A 20,152-nucleotide genomic window follows, 5' to 3' on the forward strand; every position below is an offset into this window, starting at 1 on the left:
TCATGGAATCTCTCTTGATCAAGATGGAAGGTCTCTCCATATTGCTATGACTGGCAACAGACCAGTAAGACTGTATGTTTGGGCCACCCCATATCATATGGGAAAATTAGTCTAGGTATCTGGGTCACTTTGTAGCTTTGTTATATAAAACAGAATTTGGTAGAAAATATTGGAGGTCTTAAGTCTATTTTACATTTTATTGAACTAAACAATGAGTATGGTTTATTTAGCAAAGTTAGAAGTGATATAATAATAAATAATATCCCATCACGGAAATATATTTTTTCTGGGGGAACAAATGTACAGCAATAAATAAATAAAACAGAAGTTTCATACTGAAGGGCAACATAAAGGAAGCCTTAAGCTGCTTTTATTGCCTTGTTTTATTTCTACCCTAGGCCATAGCTGTGCAAGGCTTTAAAAATTATTCGGAAGCAGGTGTCTCAATGTCTATAAAAATGGATTGTATTTGAGACACTCAAATACAATCCATCTTTATAGACATTACTGGAAGGGTTGACTCCTCCTTATAGTTAGCTATTATATCAGTTATACAGTTCTTTAGAACCTTTTGCATAATCTAGCCTGTATTATTGAGCAAATCAATCAGTTTAAACCACTTACTTTTGAATTGGATGCAAGGGTGCTTTTTATAAAGGTATAGTAACTGTCACACATTAAAACTACATGAATAAAAGGCCCCTCACTATAGTTACATAATTAACTTGGGTTTAAAGACAATAGTCGATAAAGTTTAACCCCCCTCCAGATGACCCCCAGTAGTAACCAATATAAACCAGGACCCGTTTACACAAATCTGCCTGGAGATGTCACAACACTGCTGAACACCATTCTCTAATGATATACTTAGGAAACTTTGTAGTAAGGGAAAATATATTATAAAAATGTTGATGGCTATATTTATATCTGGTTGAAAATCAGAGAGATATCTATTGGGTATGTGTGAAAATCTTTTCAGGACTAAGACCATATCTGGGTGTTGATCCAGTCCTTTCCCTATGGCCTGAATTGGCCTGTTATAATCCAGTCATTGGTGCAAGGGCCAAATAATTGGATCAGCCCGAAATGGACCAGAATTCATGACAAGCATTGCAGTCATGAAAATACTCTATTGAAAGGAAACATTCAGTGTGTTTTCTTACATCAGGCAGAAATCTACACAATAGAACCATTATTATACATCATTTTACACCTGGTGCAGCCTATAAAAGTCAATCAGACAAATTCAGATAGCAAAGAATTTCAGTCATGAAAACAAATATGAAATGCTGTTTTAAAAGCGGTGGAACTGAAAGCTGATTTTCAAGCTACCATCTCTCTGCACAATTGAATTTTACAACTTGCTACACATACACATAAAATCCTTACACAGTTTAGAAATATGTGTGACTTTACACGTAGTCCCTTTATGCAAACTACATGATAACGTTACCTAGAATAGACACCAACAGCATTTTCTGTTAGTGATGAGCGAATCTGTCATCACTGCATTGAAGTCAATGGGCGTAAAAATCGTTTTTATCCGAGACAATTTTTATGCGCAACAATTTTTCCTGCTCCAAATGCATTAAAGTCAATGGGCATTTTTTCTTATGGTGACTTTTTTGTCCAAATACATTAAAGTCAATGGGCGTTTTTTCTTCTGGCAACATTTTTGTCTCGGCTACTTTTTTTGTCGCAACAAATTTTTCCTCTGCAACCTTTTGCTGCAGTTTTGTGATAAAATGTGCAGAAGGAAAAATGCAGAATTTCACCAAAAATCCATGGCTGGGGGAAAAAATGGGCTTGTCACTAGTATATGAATGAATGTCAAACATTAATACATAGTAAAAATTCTGCCTTCCGCTATTAGAAAATATGAGCCTTTAATGAACCTTTCAGAAATTTCCACCTATGCGTAGTTGGAGAGTATTACCCTGAGAACAACCATGAAAGGATTATTATCAGGAGCTAAAAATATTAAACACACCACGAAAAAGCATTTACATAAAGGCCACGTGTGTGTATATATATATATATATATATATATTTTTTTTTTTTTTTTTTTTTTTTTTTTCACTTGTGAATGTACATTTCACTGTAATCGCTGATTAAGCAAACTCTGTGTCATTGCATTGCAATTTGAGGTTTGCATGTGAAAACATCTGAAAAGGAAAGATACCTTTAGGGAATCTCTATAAATTAGAAGGCGTGGGTGTGTCTGACAGAGAATGATAATGAACATTTCACTGGAGTGAATGTAAATGAAAGTGGTGGGAAAGTGAAACAGCAGGGGATCCTACATCCATTGAGCGAGTGATTAGGAGAATTTATACATACATATACATTTGTTTTTTAACTAATTCACTATTCCTTTATGTTGCTTAGGTGAGACTGATTTTATGAACAGCACTTTGCAAGTCATAATTGTGCTTTTTCTCTGATACCTTCACAAGCTAAAAAAAATATAGAATAAATACAAAAACTGCTTTATGTGAATTGTGTTTAGACGATTAGGCTTATGGCACACATTGCATTTCTTCCGCTGGAGGATAAAACTCTGATTCGGCATCCACTTGGTATCTGGGTATATTAACAGCATTGGAATGTGTCAGTGCGCATTACTTGAGCTTGTTAATGCTCCATGTGCACACTGACAAGCAGATGCCATATTCCATTCCTGTCAAGGTGTTGATAAAGATCTCTGGAAGATAGGGATCATTTACAAATCCCTGGGGCTCAAGATAGCATTTCTTAGCTCTAATTTAACAAGCACTTCTTCCCCAGAAAATGCTGCCATCTGCACCAAGTGTCAGGGTAAAAATCTGGTGCTGGGTACAGACCAGCCTTGTCCTTTCACACTGGCATAGCTCAAACTTATATGGAAGTCATAGAAGCAGGAGTGTTCCAGCCAGCTTGTTTCAGCTGGAAACATTAGATACCCACTTTAGTCTCATGAATAAAATTGCCAACCCACCCACAAATGTGTATTTTCCGGCTGAAAACCACCTGTCCCAAGCATTGCCAGGTGGTTTCCATTCATGTGAATGACAGGTGGCACATAGATATATTAGATGTTTCTCCGCCCTAAAGAAGAGCAAAGAAAACATCAGAGGTAGGAGACATGTAGGAGCCCGGTTTTGCATTTGTAAGAGAAACAGATACATGCTGGTATTTTGGTCCCCCATCCCCTTTAATACTACACACTGCTCTTTCTATGCAGTATGGGGTGGAAGAGACTAGACCATATACTTTATCAGCTTTTGCTCATTGTGAATTTAGGTGGAAACACTCCAAAATATGATCATACCACTATTACCAGTTATAAGCAATTATGCACCTAGTACTCAGAATATATACTGTATGGATTACATTCAGCATCCAGTGTAAAAGAATATCATATAACAAGGGGTGTGTTATTCCTTTTAAACCTGCAGAACATAAGTGCGCAGCAATCACAAATCATTCAAAGAAAAGTCAGTCTGTGGCTACATGTTCATTTAAACATTGCTATTCATTTAGCCTGGAAGTATGGCGTACCGTGTGTTTAGTTTAAGCAAAGAACCATCACCATATCATTTGAATGCCGAAGCCATAGAAAAAATGTAGTCAACTGTGCAGGTGCTGCAGCTTTAGAAATAGAAAAGAATCACGTTCAAAACTGTTGTCCTGAGGCGCAGCCTCAGACGATGAAAAACAGGAGGATCATTTAAGTAAATAACCATAGAATGAGTCCTTTTCTTCTTAAGCAAAATGTTCTCCAGCATTTAAATATTTTCACTTAAGGGTCATAGCCAATGTATTGTTAACTAACAATCTCCAGAGATTTCATGTCTAACGAGTGGGGAGTGTAATCTCCGCCTGTTTTGTATGGGTAAAGTGAAAGGTTCGGAAGTATAGTATAAATGCTATATAAATGAACCATAATTCAATGCTTTCAAGTTGTTTTTTCCTGTTGTCTTGCTCTTGAATGTTAACAGAATAATCCAATCATGTATTCCTTTTGCAGAACAATCCCTTTTCATTTGTATTAACTTTTGTAATGTTAAGTAGGGTTGTACCTATCCTGGAATAAAAAAAAAAAATTCAATAATGAGAATTTAAATTGAATTTAAAAATCGGCACTTACTTTAAGGTCACTGTGAGAAACATCAAATGTAGTTTAGAAAAGATCACACATCATACATTGGGCCAGATTCATTTCATTGTGATAAATTATAAAGCAAAGATGTCTTTACCCCTGAAAAGTAATGCGCAATTTTACCGAATTTAATTCATTGCTATATAGAATTAAGTGAATGTAAAAAATGGTCAATTTGGCATAACTGTGTTATCGCCACTTCTAGTTTTTTCTGCTGACTTTGGCGGAAACTGTTGCTATTGATCTTTTTTTTTCGCTAATGGGTACTTACAAATGTTTAGTATTGTTTAAAGTGCATCAATTAGCCCAAGTTGGTTTACCAGATGTTGATTCCTGCTATAGTTAAAACATATGGAATAGTATAAAACCGCTTTATAACTTTAAACATTTAAAAAAAAAACACACTCACAAGTGCGCTGCTTTCAATGGCATAACAAGTCTCCCCAGAAATAGTCTGCCCAAATCTTTACTGAAGCTCCGAAGTTGACAAGCAGACTACAACCAGCATTGTCCCGCTTTACCGCATGTTCCCTTCGGGGGGCTTCTGATTGACATCACATTGCTGGTACCTGACACGTTTCGACTTCCTCAGAGGCTTCAGCGATGTTTAGGTGAATTATTACAAGGGCTAATAGATGTGCATTGAACAATATGAAACGTTTGTAAGTACCCACCAGAAAAATAATGCACGTGGTGTTTTAAGTAGTTGTGGCTATGAACTATACAGCTTGATCTTACTGATAACACAGCACCTTGTGGTTATACAAACTGGGTCAGATTGGGGCATATAAGTATACAATATACTACACTATATTATCTTTTTGCTGTGTACTTGTCTCCCTGGGCTTTGTTAGCACTCCCATTTACTAAAAGAATTTGCTGTCTGTTGCATTAGGGGGAGAACAAGTTTTATTAGTCAGAGAACAACGGGGACCCCAGGGACTTTGGACAACCAACTTTTAAGTATTAAGGTTTCTATGAACATCTTCTTTGTCTGTTCAAATACTCCATGATGTATGGCAAGAAGCCAAGGAGTGAAGAGTTTTTATAGTCCTGTTTGCCATGGCCAAATCTAGTAATAACACTTTCAGATCTGGGTCTTAAAAACAACATTGAAAATGAGCTTAGCGCATTCAATTTGCAAAGATGAAGAGTTAACAGTCATGTGCAAACAATTGGAGATGATTAAATAATTTACCCGGTGAATTAGTGGGATCCATTGAAAGGGTAATGATTAAGAATGATTAGTAATGACAATTGTTAAAAAAAGGCTTATTTAGGATATGTGTAGAGATGTTAATATTTTAAAACATCAAGATGTTTCTGAAGGTTTGTCTTCATAGCTTTAGAATGTGACCAATAATCCAGTACACAAAATATATTGACATGTGAGATTGAACATTAGAATGTGATTGATGTAAGTGTTGTACAAGCATTATAAAGAGATTTGCTCCAAATAACTGTCTCATTGATCACTCATGGTCGTGGCCTGATTCTTAGAGGGACCAATATCACATCAGACACAGCCACTACACAACATGTATCTTGCAGAGACTCATTCATAAGCAAGGATTCATTATATTCAGGAAGCATGCAACGGTGTGTACCCTGTGCATTGTACAGAATTAAAGCTCCATACTTTGTATCCTTTATAACAAAAAAAGAAGAACACGTGAGTTTCGCGAAGAGTTTGAGAATAACAAACATTAAGTAGTGCAGCATTTGTTACTCTCAATATTATAATCCCCATACACTTCAGCAGGAAATGGCATTTGAGCATTACAACTCTTCATTACATACAGTAAATTACTATAAAAGAGCACTACTACTCATCCATGACACAGAGTACAACATACTGTAAAAAAACGACTCTCTGTTTGACCTTTACACCATAAAAATGCACAATACAGTAGATGGGATTTTAAATTACAGTAATCTCAGTCATACTTTATCTTGTTTTGTAAAGAAACTCAGTCTGATTGATCATTGGTCAGAAACAAAGCAATCCAACCACATTCATGGCCAAACTGTATTTGTGCAATGGCTAAAGCTAGCTTGCCTGCTGGCCTTGTATATGTGTTCATGTTTTAGGCATTCAGGTGCTACTGAGGCATACATAATTGCCAGAAAATTCAAGATGTCCAACACATGGACTCATGGTCATACTATTAATGAGATGGTCAGGCAGTAGCACATATGTTTATGGTTAGGATCTGCTCTCAAAACTGTGTCCATTATTTTTATTACAAGCAATTTATCCTCTAAGCAACTCACAATCCACTGGAACTATTTTAGCTGTTAAAGTTGCATGTGCTCTTTGCAGTTCCTGACGCATGGCTTGATGCATGTGCTCACATCAAGTAATGGCTGTAATTCATTGGGCACAAAGCTACAATATGGCTGGGTCAAGGTTTAGGTTCAATTAAGTACCTTTTGGTTACAGATGTGCAATCAAGGCAACAACCTGGACTATAAACTGGACTGCACCGGAGCACACACCCTATTTGCCTATATATTGAAGTGACCACATTCTGTTTTAAAGGGAGTCACTGAAAACATCAAGAATGTTTTTGTTAGCACATAGAGAATGTATATGAAGTCACAATGAAGGTAAAATTGCGAATGAATACAAGAAGCTAAACATGCCAGTGATAACACAGTTCTGGACCATTCACTGACTACAACAATGATGTACAACATTATTTTGCTTGTTGATGTTATATAAAGAAGTTATTTTTAAAGACCCTTATGGGGGTTATGTTACCATTAATGGCTGGATTCTGGTTTTGTTTACATACACTATACATGTATTTTGGTAGAGATGAATTCTTTATGTTCCTATAATTTCCATTCAGCCCTGACAAATACAGGTGTGAGTTGCTTTCTCAGTGAGAGTGTTACAAATTAATGGCTTGTGTAAATGTATACAACATCAAGTCCAAAGACAATTGGCACAATTATTATGCCTTTCTTTTATTCCAATCAACCAGTGAGGGAAATATTGATAGAAACAGGTTAAATATATAAATATGCTGCCAGGGTTTTCTAAATTGTCATTTATTGTGTGGGAAGCCATGACTGATAGTAACTTTCAAAAATCTTTTGTCTACAGTTTGTAAAAATATTTACTTTTAGTTATGCTATGTTTTGTCTGAAAGGGTGTCTTTGGCTTGATTCAAAACAGAGAGATGCTTTGCATATGGTCAGCTGTAAAAATGTGAAACAAATACACTAATATTTGGAATAGACATATTTTTTTAAAATATACTCATTTAGGGGAAGATTTACATAGGGTCGAATATCAAGGGTTAATTAACCCTCGATATTCGACTATCGAAGTTAAATCCTTCGACTTCGAATATCGAAATCGAAGGATTTAGCGATATTCATTCAATCTTTCGAATCGTTCAATTCGAAGGATTTTAATCCATCGATCTAACGATTTTTCTTCGACCAAAAAAACATTAGAAAGCCTATGGGGACTTTCCCATAGGCTAACATTGTACTTTCGGTCGGTTTTAGGTGGTGAACTAGGGGGACAGTAAGAGACAGTACTTCGACTATCGAATGGTCGAAAATTCGAATGATTTTTAGTTTGAATCGTTCGATTCGAAGTTGAAGTCGTAGTCAAAGTCGAAAGTAGCCAATTCCATGGGTCGAAGTAGCTAAAAAAAACATTCGAAATTCGAAGTTTTTTTTATTCTATTCCTTCACTCGAGCTAAGTAAATGGGCCCCTAAATCTGTAATATGCTATTTATTTATTTATTTATTATAGTATTTATTGTACATAATAAATCAATGATAAAGCTGCCTACAGCCAAATAAAGCAGTGAAAAGTTCTGGATGTTTAGCTTTACTAACAGTGTGAATACTGACAGGTGCATGTCTAATTCTGGATCAAGAAAAGGGACATATGCAACTAAGGGGCACACATTTTTGGCTCATGCAATAATCTGGCAATAAATGTCGACACTCAGAGTGCATCACAGGCTTCTTACAGCCCTTCTCAAACTGAAAATACTTTATCTGAAAAAAACTATATTTTCTTATAGTTTGCCTAAATGGATTTATATCTGGAAAACAGATACAGCAATAAACAGTTTACCAGTTACCGGTCATTTCTATGATAATGGAAAAACAATTTGGCACAAGTTCAATATTGGAAAAACAGGTTTAAATTTCCAGATTTACCCACACTACAGCATTTTTACCAGACTTTCACCTTAATAGTGGAAGCCCAAAGACGTTGCACCACTTGAGGCCAATTCATCAGTCTGCGCATGTTTGTGTTGGTATTTTGCAGATGTAAGTGGGGATGTGAACGCCATTGTATCCAACAAGGTGATATACACAGAGATTCATCAAGTAACACCTCCTTCAAAGTAAAGTGGTAAATGCAGATAGCATTTTGGCTCAAGTACAGAGAAGCATAGATACAAGAACCTCTGAGGATAGCATTTAAATAAAGCATAATGGAAAGGTCAACCAGAAGAAAAACAACCTGCAGGAATTTAAAGTTGGAAGTGATGCTTAGGGCTAAATGGATAGTTCTGTCCCACAAACCTTTACTATCCAAAGAGTATAAGGATGACCATATGCCATATTTTATTTTTTATTTAAAAAAAACTTTCTTTTTCCCTTATCACAAAAATTAGCCCTGTCATTGTGAATGCAGTTGTACACTCCTTCTCACAGAGTAATTCATATAATTTTTTTTAAAAAAGGGCAAATAACCCAAGCTACAAATTTCCCTTGATGTGCTAAAGTGAGGTTGAGATAAATGGATACAGTGGTGAAACTGAAAAGAATTATTACATTTTTCAGCACCATGGAAAGTTGGCAGGGATTGTGTAGAGTTGCTTTGCTTTGGCTTTCATACAGATTACTACTAATTCACACTACACTTGAACATTACAGTTCACCCCGCATATTACCGTAATAGGTTGTAAACCTTGCCCCCTATTTGCCTAAATCGTACAGTTAACAGCAGAAAGTTATTGACATTATACTGTTTTGGCATTGTCCATATGAAAAGGTTAGCTGAAAAATAATAGGCACCTTGCAAATCCAATGAGCAGAGCTGAACTGATTGAAAAACAGTTTAATTTAAATTAAATACCTGTGCATGATCTGCTAGCCATACCATATGGTTTCAGCATGTTATTTTTGTGCTACCTCCATATGTGTCTCATTGACATGTTTGCAGATGATGTAACTGGACTTGTTCCAACTGTAGTTATTTGTGACCCATACTTCATTATTTAAGTCTCAGTCCAGAAACAGATCTTTTACATAATGATTACATTTGTCAGTGGTCTTCATAAGCATCAGTACAAATCTTCATTATGGGGCAGATTTACAAAGCTCGAGTGAAGGATTCGAATTAAAAAAACTTTGAATTTCGAAGTGTTTTTTTGGCTACTTCGACCATCGAATGGACTACTTCGACCTTCGACTACTACTTCGACTTCGAATGGAACGATTCGAACTAAAAATCGTTCGACTATTCGACCATTCGATAATCGAAGTACTGTCTCTTTAAGAAAAACTTCGACCCCCTACTTCGGCAGCTAAAAGCTACCGAAGTCAATGTTAGCCTATGGGTAAGGTCCCCATAGGCTTGCCAGCGTTTTTTTGATCGAAGGATATTCCTTCGATCGTTGTATTAAAATCCTTCGAATCGTTCGATTCGAAGGATTTAATTGTTCGATCGAACGAATAATCCTTCGATTGTTCGATCGTAGGATTAGCGCTAAATCGTTCGACCTTCTATATTCGAAGTCGAACGATTTTAGTTCCTAGTTGAATATCGAGGGTTAATTAACCCTCGATATTCGACCCTTAGTAAATCTGCCCCTATGTGTCTGGTATGACAACTAGTTCTATTCCCAACTCCTTTTAAACGGCAGTGTACATCATGAACGCCATAGTAATGTAGACCTCTTGGGGGCATATTTATCAAAGGTCGAATTTCAAATTGAAAAAGACCAACCAAAATTAAGTTGAACTTTTTTTTGATCGAACAGGTCCATTTTCGATCAAATAGGTACAAATCGAAGGAATAGTGCATTAGATCGAATTCGATTCAAAGTTTTTCCCCAAAAAAACTTTGATTTTTCAAAGTCCACCAATTGACTCCAAATGGGTTCTAGGAGGTCCCCCATAGGCTAAAACACCAATTCGGCAGGTTTTAGATGGCGAATGGTCGAAGTCGAATTTTTAAAGAGACAGTACATGATAAATTTAGATTTGAATTTTTAATTTTTTTTCAAAGTACACAAAAAATAGCTGGAAATTAGATTTTTTTTCATTCAAAAATTCACCTCGACCTTTGATAAATCTGCCCTTTGGTGTTCATTGCTTTTTCCTGCAACTTCATATTAAAATGGTTTAAAGTTGATTTCTCTTATTAGTGCAGGTATGGGATCAGTTATCCGGAAACCTGTTATCCAGAAAAACCCAAACTACTGGAAAGATATCTCCCTATAGACTTCATTTTAAACAAATAATTCATATTTTTCAAAATGATTTCCTTATTATTCATGATAATAAAACAGTAACTCGGTATCTCAGCTAAGATAAAGTTATTTAAAGCTTAAATTCTTTTTTAATAGACTGAAGGTATGGGGATCCAAATTACAGAAAACCCCTAGATCCTGAGCATTCTAAATAACAGATCCCATACCTGTAGGTCCAAATAACCATCCCACAGAGAGAAACTGATATCATTTATTTTCTTATATCTAGTTTTCTTGGTAAAAAGCAGATTCTTCTGATATTAACAAGCACTCAAGACTGTTCCTTTAAAGACTGTGAATGTGACATTTTCTCTATTGAGGAGAGGGTTCCCCAACAGGCTACAGCCCTACTTTATCATGATTTCACAGTTTTATAATATACAGACATGTCTAAGGCAGAACAATGAGACAATGTGTTCTTTGGCACCAGAAAAGACTTTTTAAAGCACTCACACACCCACTCCAATGCAAACTTTAGCTACAATAAATATTAGAAGATGTCTCTTCATCAATAACTTCCCTTTATGGTCACTTTTTTTAAAGCTTTGCCTTGATCCCGTCAGTAGGGTATATTGTCATCACATAATAATAAGCTTTGGAAATGAGTCCACAGACAAGCTAGGACTTGGTCTAAAGGCTTGTGAGCAGCTTAAAAGTAAGCGAGTGATACTTTACTTTAAACTCAACATATTTGTTTTAGGTTTCAGAACTTGTACCTCCAATTGCATTTCAAACAAAGTAATCCAGCACCCCGAGGGAGATTTCATGCCCTTCAGGGTGCTATAACATCCAGTCAAGTGGGTTGTACCAGACAGACATCTCTTTATCACAGTGAGACTAATAAACTGTTGGCCCATCAGCATGCTAGTGCTACACAGAGATCTTTGGATAAGTCCTATGTGAACTAACACTTGTGTGATTCTTGTGCCTACAGGGTAAATGTAATGAATGGTGCAAACGATGCTGCAGGTATACTTATCGGTCACTTGTTTGATATAGGTTGCTAAAGCTGGTCAAACTTAACCCTTTATCCTCCTCCAGTTTGCTGATTCTGACTTATTTCTTGCATAAATGAAATTCATCCAGTCCATGAAATGCAACATTTATGAAATGGAAGTGGCTTAATGACACACCATGCACAGGTAGAAATAGGCACACATTCTCAGTTACATTGAAAGTCTAGTTAAGAATGCCAAATAGAACTTTTCAACTTTGCATTGACACTGCATATTTAGAGTCCCATGTTTTCATGTTCTCTGGCTTTTTTATTCAATGATGGGAAATGCTGACTAATTATCTGGCAAGAGTTAGCATACATAACCTCAATTTTTGTTATTCATTCCTTTATTTTCAGGGTATCTTATAAAAACAAATACAGGTATGGGGTAAGCTATCCAGAAAACCCACTTTCCAGAATTATGGGAAGAACATATCATATAGACTCCCTTTTAATCAAATAATTCAGATTTTAAAAATAATTTCCTTTCTGTAATAATAAAACAGTACCTTGTACTTGATCCAAAATAAGATATAATTAAGCTTTTTTGGAGGCAAAAAAAATCCTATTGGGTATAATTAATATTTCAATGATTTTTTTTAGTAGAGTTAAGGTATGGAGATCCAAATTATGGAAAGATCCCTTATCTGGAAAATCTGAGGTCCCAGGCATTCTGGTTAACAGGTCCCATACAGTGCCTGTAACTTAAATTCTAATGAATGATAACTGAGGATCCTAAAGCCTTTTCTGTTTTTCATAGGATAACATAGGATTGAATGTTCTCTGCCCATATCTTGTTTACAGAATGCTGTAAAATAACACTGTGCTAAAGTACTAAAGACTTTTCCTTGGTGTGAGCTATTTTATTTCTTAGCAGTAAAATTCTTCATATTACTTTGATTCAAATTTATTAAATGAAAAGGGTTATTATCTCTGTTTCTCCCTTCCTTACTCTAAACTTAATTAGGAAACAGTTGAATAAATGAGGCATAAACGGATTGAGCCTGCTACTCATTCACTCTTAAATTGTTTAAGACCAGCTAGAAGACCACCTTATGACCATTTTTTTAACGTTATCTCTTTGTTTTTGACATGACAGAAATGCTACTGTATACACTGCATATATAAAGGAGGATGCGCAAACACAAATTAGTCCTACCTAAGGCAGACTATTATGAGTTTCATTGTCTGTATTTGTTTTTCTTGGCCTGACCGTACAAGGAAGCATTCTTCTCTATCTTTTATGGCACACATACATGTAGATTTATGATGTCCTTCTTTTGAAAGGAAGCTTGCAAACAGGAGCATGACATAGCTCCAGTATGCACCTGTCACCAGCCACCTGCTTTATTTACGTGCTCCTTTAAAGAAGCATGCTCTCATTCTTTAGAATGAAAGTACAAATACACACATCTGACATTTCCAAAGATAACAGAGTATAAAATAATTAGTCTAATACAAAAAGTTAATGATATAGTAATGGATCAAAGGAAAGAAGAGAGGAATAAAACAGTAGTTGGAAAAATAATATGAAGAGAAATAAAACTAGGTTACCATAAATATTTAACCTTACGATAGATATAGCGATTCTCCATGCAAAGCCTTCTGCTTTGTAGTAACGAGTGTGATTTATTTTTAACAATCAATATACAAGATACAGAGTAACTCACTCCAAACATTTATTAGTGCAAAATCACCTCCTCTGATGAAGTGCCCAATGGCGCAAAATGCGTCAGGAGGGAGTGACTGTCATGAGGTATGCAGACTGATGGAGGACACTATGATGCAATGTATTTATATTAAGAATCACATGTTTTGATATTATTTGCTGTGATGATTTTGCACTAATAAATTTTTGAAGTGAGTTATTCTGCATCTTTTATATCTTTTGTGGTCTGCTTTTCAATTGATTTGGTGGACTGTCCAGAATCCTGGCTAAACGAATACAACTGATAACACACTACAATGCTATGTATAGGGAGGTAAATACAGGGCAGTTAGAACATTGGTCAACCACAAGCCATGATCTATGTACTACATGTTCACAGGCAAGGTTACACTAAAATGTTATCTGGTCTATAGATGTACAATAAAGACTATAAATAATTTTGTGCTCTCAATAGCAAAATGTGGGGGGGTGCTGACAAATTGTGTTCTATGACAACAAAATTACCTGTATATGTAATTTTATCATTTCATGACTAGGTACTTGATCTTTTTCATGAGAGCCTTGGGAACAGTGATTTTGTCATACATTTATATAAATTGCACTAGTGCATTCCTAATGTTTTTAAAGGAATATATATACCTAATGATAAGGTTGTCCCACTGCACGCCCTACTCAGTTACACACATGAAAAAAATCACCAACAAGAACTCTACTGGCTATAAACTTAATTATAAATGCAGGATAATTCACCATTTAAAATGCTTACTACCAGGACTATTCCAGGTATCTTGCTGTTATCTTACATACAGAGGTTATCATGCTTATTATATTATTTGTGTTTCATTCATTTCATTGCACTGTGAACAAACATGGTGATAGGGGACATACTTGTTCAGTGCTAGGAAAACTGTGCTCAAAGCTTCCAATTACAATTACATGATGGGACTCTCATTAGATGATTATTTCGCATAATAATAAAGCCACGGTCTCGGCGAGCTAGGAAAAAAGTATATAGAGCAATATTGCTTTTCAAATACAACCCTAATGTAGCTGGAGCTAAGGGGGCGATTCACTATGGGTCGAATATCGAGGGTTAATTAATCCTCGATATTCGACTAGGAATTAAAATCCTTAGACTTCGAATATCGAAGTCGAAGGATTTAGCGCAGATAGTTCGATCGAACGATCGAAGGATAATTCCTTTGATCGAACGATAAAATCCTTCAAATCGAACGATTCGAAGGATTTTAATCCAACGATCGAAGGAATATCCTTCGATCAAAAAAAGTTAGCCAAGCCTATGGGGACCTTCGAATGGTCGAATAGTCAAATGATTTTTACTTCGAATAGTTCGATTCGAAGTCATAGTCGTAGTCGAAGGTTGAAGTAGCCCATTCGATGGTCGAAGTAACCCAAAAAAAAACTTCTAAAAATTCTACGTTTTTTACCTTCGAATCCTTCACTCGAAGTTAGTGAATCGGCCCCTAAGTGTAGTTGAGTAGTGCAGCAATGTTTTAGATCCCCTTTAAAAACAAAACCTTGATATTGCTGGACTAAGGCTCCCAGCATGCATAAACTTTGACAATTTGTTAAAATATGCTGCGATTTGTAGTACAGAAAAAACTGAGTAAAGCATGGATGAACAGTGCAGTGCAACAGTGTTTAAATCCCCTTTAATAAAAACTATAGTTGTTTGCCTGAGCAGAAACATTTCCATTTTATTTTGAGTCCAAATATGCAAACAACAAGCCAGCGCTAAACCAAAACGTTTTCCTGAAGCAAGTAAAGCTTAAATAATGATGTGGTTTTGTAAGCATTAATTATGGTATCAGCATATTTATTGCATGGAAAATATTCGAATTCCATAATTATCCGATCTTCTGAGTTGCATGGGAATTCACTGTATGATGTTACTGTTTGCTATCTTGCCCGGGAAATGTTTGATCCTCCAATTATTTTGGTGAAGCACGAATTAATCGCATTGATTGTTAAGTATAGATCTGTCATTACTGGATTTATTACACAAGCTTTGTGATTCTTACTTAATGCTTAATTATTGTTTTCACTTTTTTCTTCTTCATCGAATGTTTTCCACGCAAAGACCATCATTTTATCCAACATTTTTTTTCAACTATGAATTCTAAACAAACTACCTTGATTGTGTCCAGTTGCTGGCCTATTCAAAAGAGGTTGTTTTTTTAAACAATGATACAGTGTCTAGTGAATATTCAGTGCTGAATACTAAAACCAGTTGTCTCTTCATAGTTCCAAGTGACTTCAATAAAAGAATTTACCAGGGAGTCCGAGTAAAACACACAGTCAAAGACCTTCTTGCAGAAAAAAGATCTAGACAGACAACGAGTTCAAGGTTGAATGTAAGTACCATACTTATGTCTGTTGTTTAATGGTATAATGTTAACATATAAAAGAACAAAAGTAGTAAAAGTGATGATAAGGGGTTTTCAACTCTATATACTCTACGTACTATAAACCTGCTTCGAGAACAATAATAGTCAGTTAACAAATGCGCAGGAGGCAAGATGCAACTTGTTGATAAATGTCATACTTCCAAGGGAAAACATATATATATATAAAAAAAAAAATATATATATATATATATATATTCATTCAGTCCAAGCTGCTGCACAAAATTCAGCAAATGCCTGGGTGCTGGAAGAGGATTTTATCAATATAAAGCAGTACAAAAGTAAACCGCACTCACAGGACTTTATTGAAAAACAAAAGTAGTCTTTATTACGACGTTTCAGCTATTATACTAGAGCCGTCTTCAGGAAGTGAAAAGGGCACACTAGAACAACCCTATTTAACAAAGAGATTGGCGACAAAATTAGAAGTGACATCCTCATTGAGTGTAAACAGTTACATACAGTGCTAATCCAGAGTGCTGGTGAGTAAATGTATTACCGATTGTGAAGCGCTAATCAGAATCACCAACAATATATTTACAGTACAGGTATAGGATCCCTTATACGGAAACCCGATATCCAGAAAGCTTCAAATTACGGAATGGCTGTCTCCCATAGACTCCATTTTATCCAAATAATCCAAATTTTTAAAAAGGATTTCCTTTTTCTCTGTAATTATAAAACCGTAGCTTGTACTTGATCCCAACTAAGATATAATTAATCCCTATTGGAAGTAAAAGCAGCCTATTGGGTTTTCTAGGCACGAAGACCCAAATTACGGGAAAGATCCATTATCCGGAAAACCCCAGGTCCCGAGCATTCTGGATAACAGGTCCCATACCTGTGCTATGCTAGCTGCACCTTACGTGATAGATATGACATAAACAGGTGAAAAGGTGAATCAAAAACCCAAAAGGGTAAAACACGTTTGTGTTTATTGCATGACACTAGAAGGAAACAGTGTTTACCCACGGATAGGGATCACGGCTACAATCATCAATATCTGCCCATGTAGCCCATAGTGCAGGGAACATACCTGCTGAAAAAACCCAAATCCTGGTCTAATAACAAACCTGGATTCGGTGCATCCCTACAATACTGTGTATATATATATATATATATATATATATATATATATATATATATATATATATATATATATATATATATATATATATATATATATATATATATATATATATATATATATATATATATATATATATATATATATTACTACAAAAATTAACCCCAGCACTCCAGTATATAGCCGAATGGGAAAACCTACAACTGAACTGTAACATCAAGTAAAAAAGACACTTATAGTTACAAAGTTTGTACAAAACATGCATAAGCTGGCGCGCCCGTCAAGTCAGTGTCCAAGCGTCAGTACTAAGTGAAAAACGATAAAGTGTTATCTTTGGGGGGGGAGAAAGACCATACCTGCTTTTCTCTTTATTTTGCATGCTCTCTTCCAAAGACACCATTAAGTGGGGGTTGGGAGAGCAGGCATTAAGAGGAGAGTCACCTTCCCATAATATAAAAATATAACAACAAAATGAAATGCCGCTCATCATTTTTATTGGGTGCACATGGGTCAGGCTTAATATACATACTACTACAGAAATTAACCGCAGCACTCCAATATATAGCCCCCTGGGAAAACCTATTTTGCACAACTGAACTGTAACTCTAGTAAAAACGACACTGAGCGGCATTTCATTTTATTGTTTTAATTTTATATTATCGGTAGGGTTGCCACCTTTACTCAAAAAGATTACCGGCCAGTGGGGGGCGGGCACAAAAAAGGGGCGGTCTGTGATGGGGAAGGGGGCGGAGCTACGTGATGTGCCGCAAAAGGGGCGGAGCAAATTCGCAGAGATGTCCACAGCGCTGGAAAAAATGTAAGTTCTGTGCGAATTGGGGGCAGGCCAGGGGCTTTTTTTAAAGGGTATTACAAATTACCGGCAACTGCATTGCCGGTAAATTTGTAATACCGGCCCCAGCCTTGGCAGGTGTTTTACCGGCTAGGCCGGGTGTCAACTCTAATTATGGGTAGTTGGCTCTCCTCTCAATGCCTGCTCTCCCAACCCCCACTTAATGGTGTCTTTGGAAGAGATCATGCTGAATAAAGAGAAAAGGTATGGTCTTTCCAAAGATAACACTTTCTTTTTTTTCACTTAGTTAGGACTGACTCTTGGACACTGCCTTGATTGAGCGAGTCAGCGTATGCATGCTTTGTACAAACTTTGGAACTAAAAGTGTCTTTTTTTACTAGAGTTACAGTGCAGTTGTACAAAATAGGTTTTCCCAGGGGGCTATATATTGGAGTGTTGGGGTTAATTTCTGTAGTAGTATCTATATCAAGCCTGACCCATGTGCACCCAATAAAAATGATGAGCGGCATTTCATTTTGTTGTTTTAATTGTCTAAATATATATATATATATATATATATATATATATATATATATATATATATATATATATATATATATATATATACACCTTAACCTTTCAGTCTGCATACGCTATACCAATGTCTTTCACTTCTGGGTGCTGTGAAGTGGTTGTAAAGATAAAAGCACCATGGTGATGCATTGACCATGAGCCGAAACGTTAATGCTTTTATATAATAAAATTCGGTGAATAAAATTTAAATCAAATGATTTCACTGGAGTGTGTGAGACCACGGTTTTCTTTTATATATATATATATATATATATATATATATATATATATATATATATATATATATATATATATATATATATATATATATATATATATATAAATAATTGTAAAGAGGACCAGCACTCCGTTTCCAAAACTCAAAAATTTATTTTAGTCTCATCACAGTGTCTCAGCATGGAAACACTGTGAAACTAAAATAAATTTTTGAGTTTTGGAAACGGAGTGCTGGTCCTCTTTACAATTATTTATATACTATTTTGACCAAGCACCTGAAAAACGACATATTGTGAAGGAGTGCGGGTATCATCTGCATTATTGTATATATATATATATATATATATATATATATACTTAGTCCAACCTGGTGCACTCACAATGCTTTAACATCATCTGCCTGGGTGCTGGTCAAACACCAGTTTACTTACAAATATCAAAGAACCGCACTCCAAGGACTTTGTTCGTGAAGAAAATAAAGTGATTTATAGCAACATTTCAGCTCCCATAAATATATATATATATATATATATATATATATATATATATATATATATATATATATATATTGTATATATTGTAAGCATATGATAATAAATACAAGCCCGCCAGTACTATTATAATTCTGCTTTAAACCAGCTTTATATATCCATCTATAGACCAGGTAACATTTCAGTGTAACCTTGTCTGTGAACATGTAGTACAGAGATCATGGCAAGTAGTTGACTGCCTGTCCTGTATTTACCTCCCTATACATGTAAAGTGAAGCCTTCACCTCTCTATACATAGCTTTTTTAGTGTCTGAAACAATTACTACTTTATAGAATGTGATCAATTGTATTCATTTAGCCCTCATCAGGTGTAAATCTTTGGGATTCTGGACAGTCCACCAAAGCACTTGAAATCAGATCACAAAAGATATTCAGACTCCCAATTGAATTTGCATGCTTTACAACTGAAGATGTTCAACACCCTGATGATCCAACAGATAATCTTTTAAATGCTTCAAGGCATCAAAACAAGGCTTCGAACTACAACTCTATGTAACCTGAAGGGTCAGTTTTGCTTATCTACCATAGACTGAATAATTAGAAGACACTAGAGGATAAACAGTTCAGCCTACTTACTGGGTATTACTCCTTTTTATGGGAACAGGTGCTGTGATGCCCTCCTATTGTATACGTCATAAATTAAAAATAATAATCCATATAGTCTATAAATAGTAAAGTATCTGGTGTGCACTTACAATTAGAATGTGGTTTATCTTATTAATATTGAAATAATATTTTCCCTGAAACAGAATAATAACAATGCTTTTTTGGATTTAAATCATAATGGGACAATAACAACATCACTAAAAGTAGAGCCTACATTAGTAAAGTATGGGCACTCCTGCATTACATACTGGTTAATTATAAAGGAACAATAATAGTCTGTTTTAGTGGTTTTTGAAACCACAAATAAACTAATTTCCACAACAGTCAGTCATTTATCAACAGATCCAAAATGAAAAAGCACAAATGGAACAAGTTGTGAAAACCACAACTTTTTTGACAATAACTACAACTTTTTTGTATTGCACAAAATCCAGCATCAAAAACACCTGAAAATCTCTAAAACCATGAATCAAAGACAGATCTTCCAGTTGTAAAAGGGACGTCTGCCATTTACTTCTACATTATTTAGACAGGTTTTAGTATTTGCAATTGTCAT

The 20,152-nt window shown here is 35.5% G+C and overlaps 1 protein-coding gene across 2 annotated transcripts in view; it reads left to right on the forward strand.

Moving 5' to 3' along the window:
• Positions 1-20,152, forward strand: part of c11orf53.L (chromosome 11 open reading frame 53 L homeolog) — a 46,400-nt gene that overhangs the window by 10,336 nt on the left and 15,912 nt on the right. For both annotated transcript variants that reach the window (XM_018225902.2, XM_041569282.1), the window contains exon 2: positions 15,592-15,701. In XM_018225902.2, the coding sequence (XP_018081391.1) occupies positions 15,592-15,701 (110 nt within the window). The remainder of the gene's footprint in view (positions 1-15,591; positions 15,702-20,152) is intronic.

This window comes from Xenopus laevis, chromosome 7L, assembly GCF_017654675.1.
Source record: "Xenopus laevis strain J_2021 chromosome 7L, Xenopus_laevis_v10.1, whole genome shotgun sequence".
NCBI lineage: Eukaryota > Metazoa > Chordata > Amphibia > Anura > Pipidae > Xenopus > Xenopus laevis.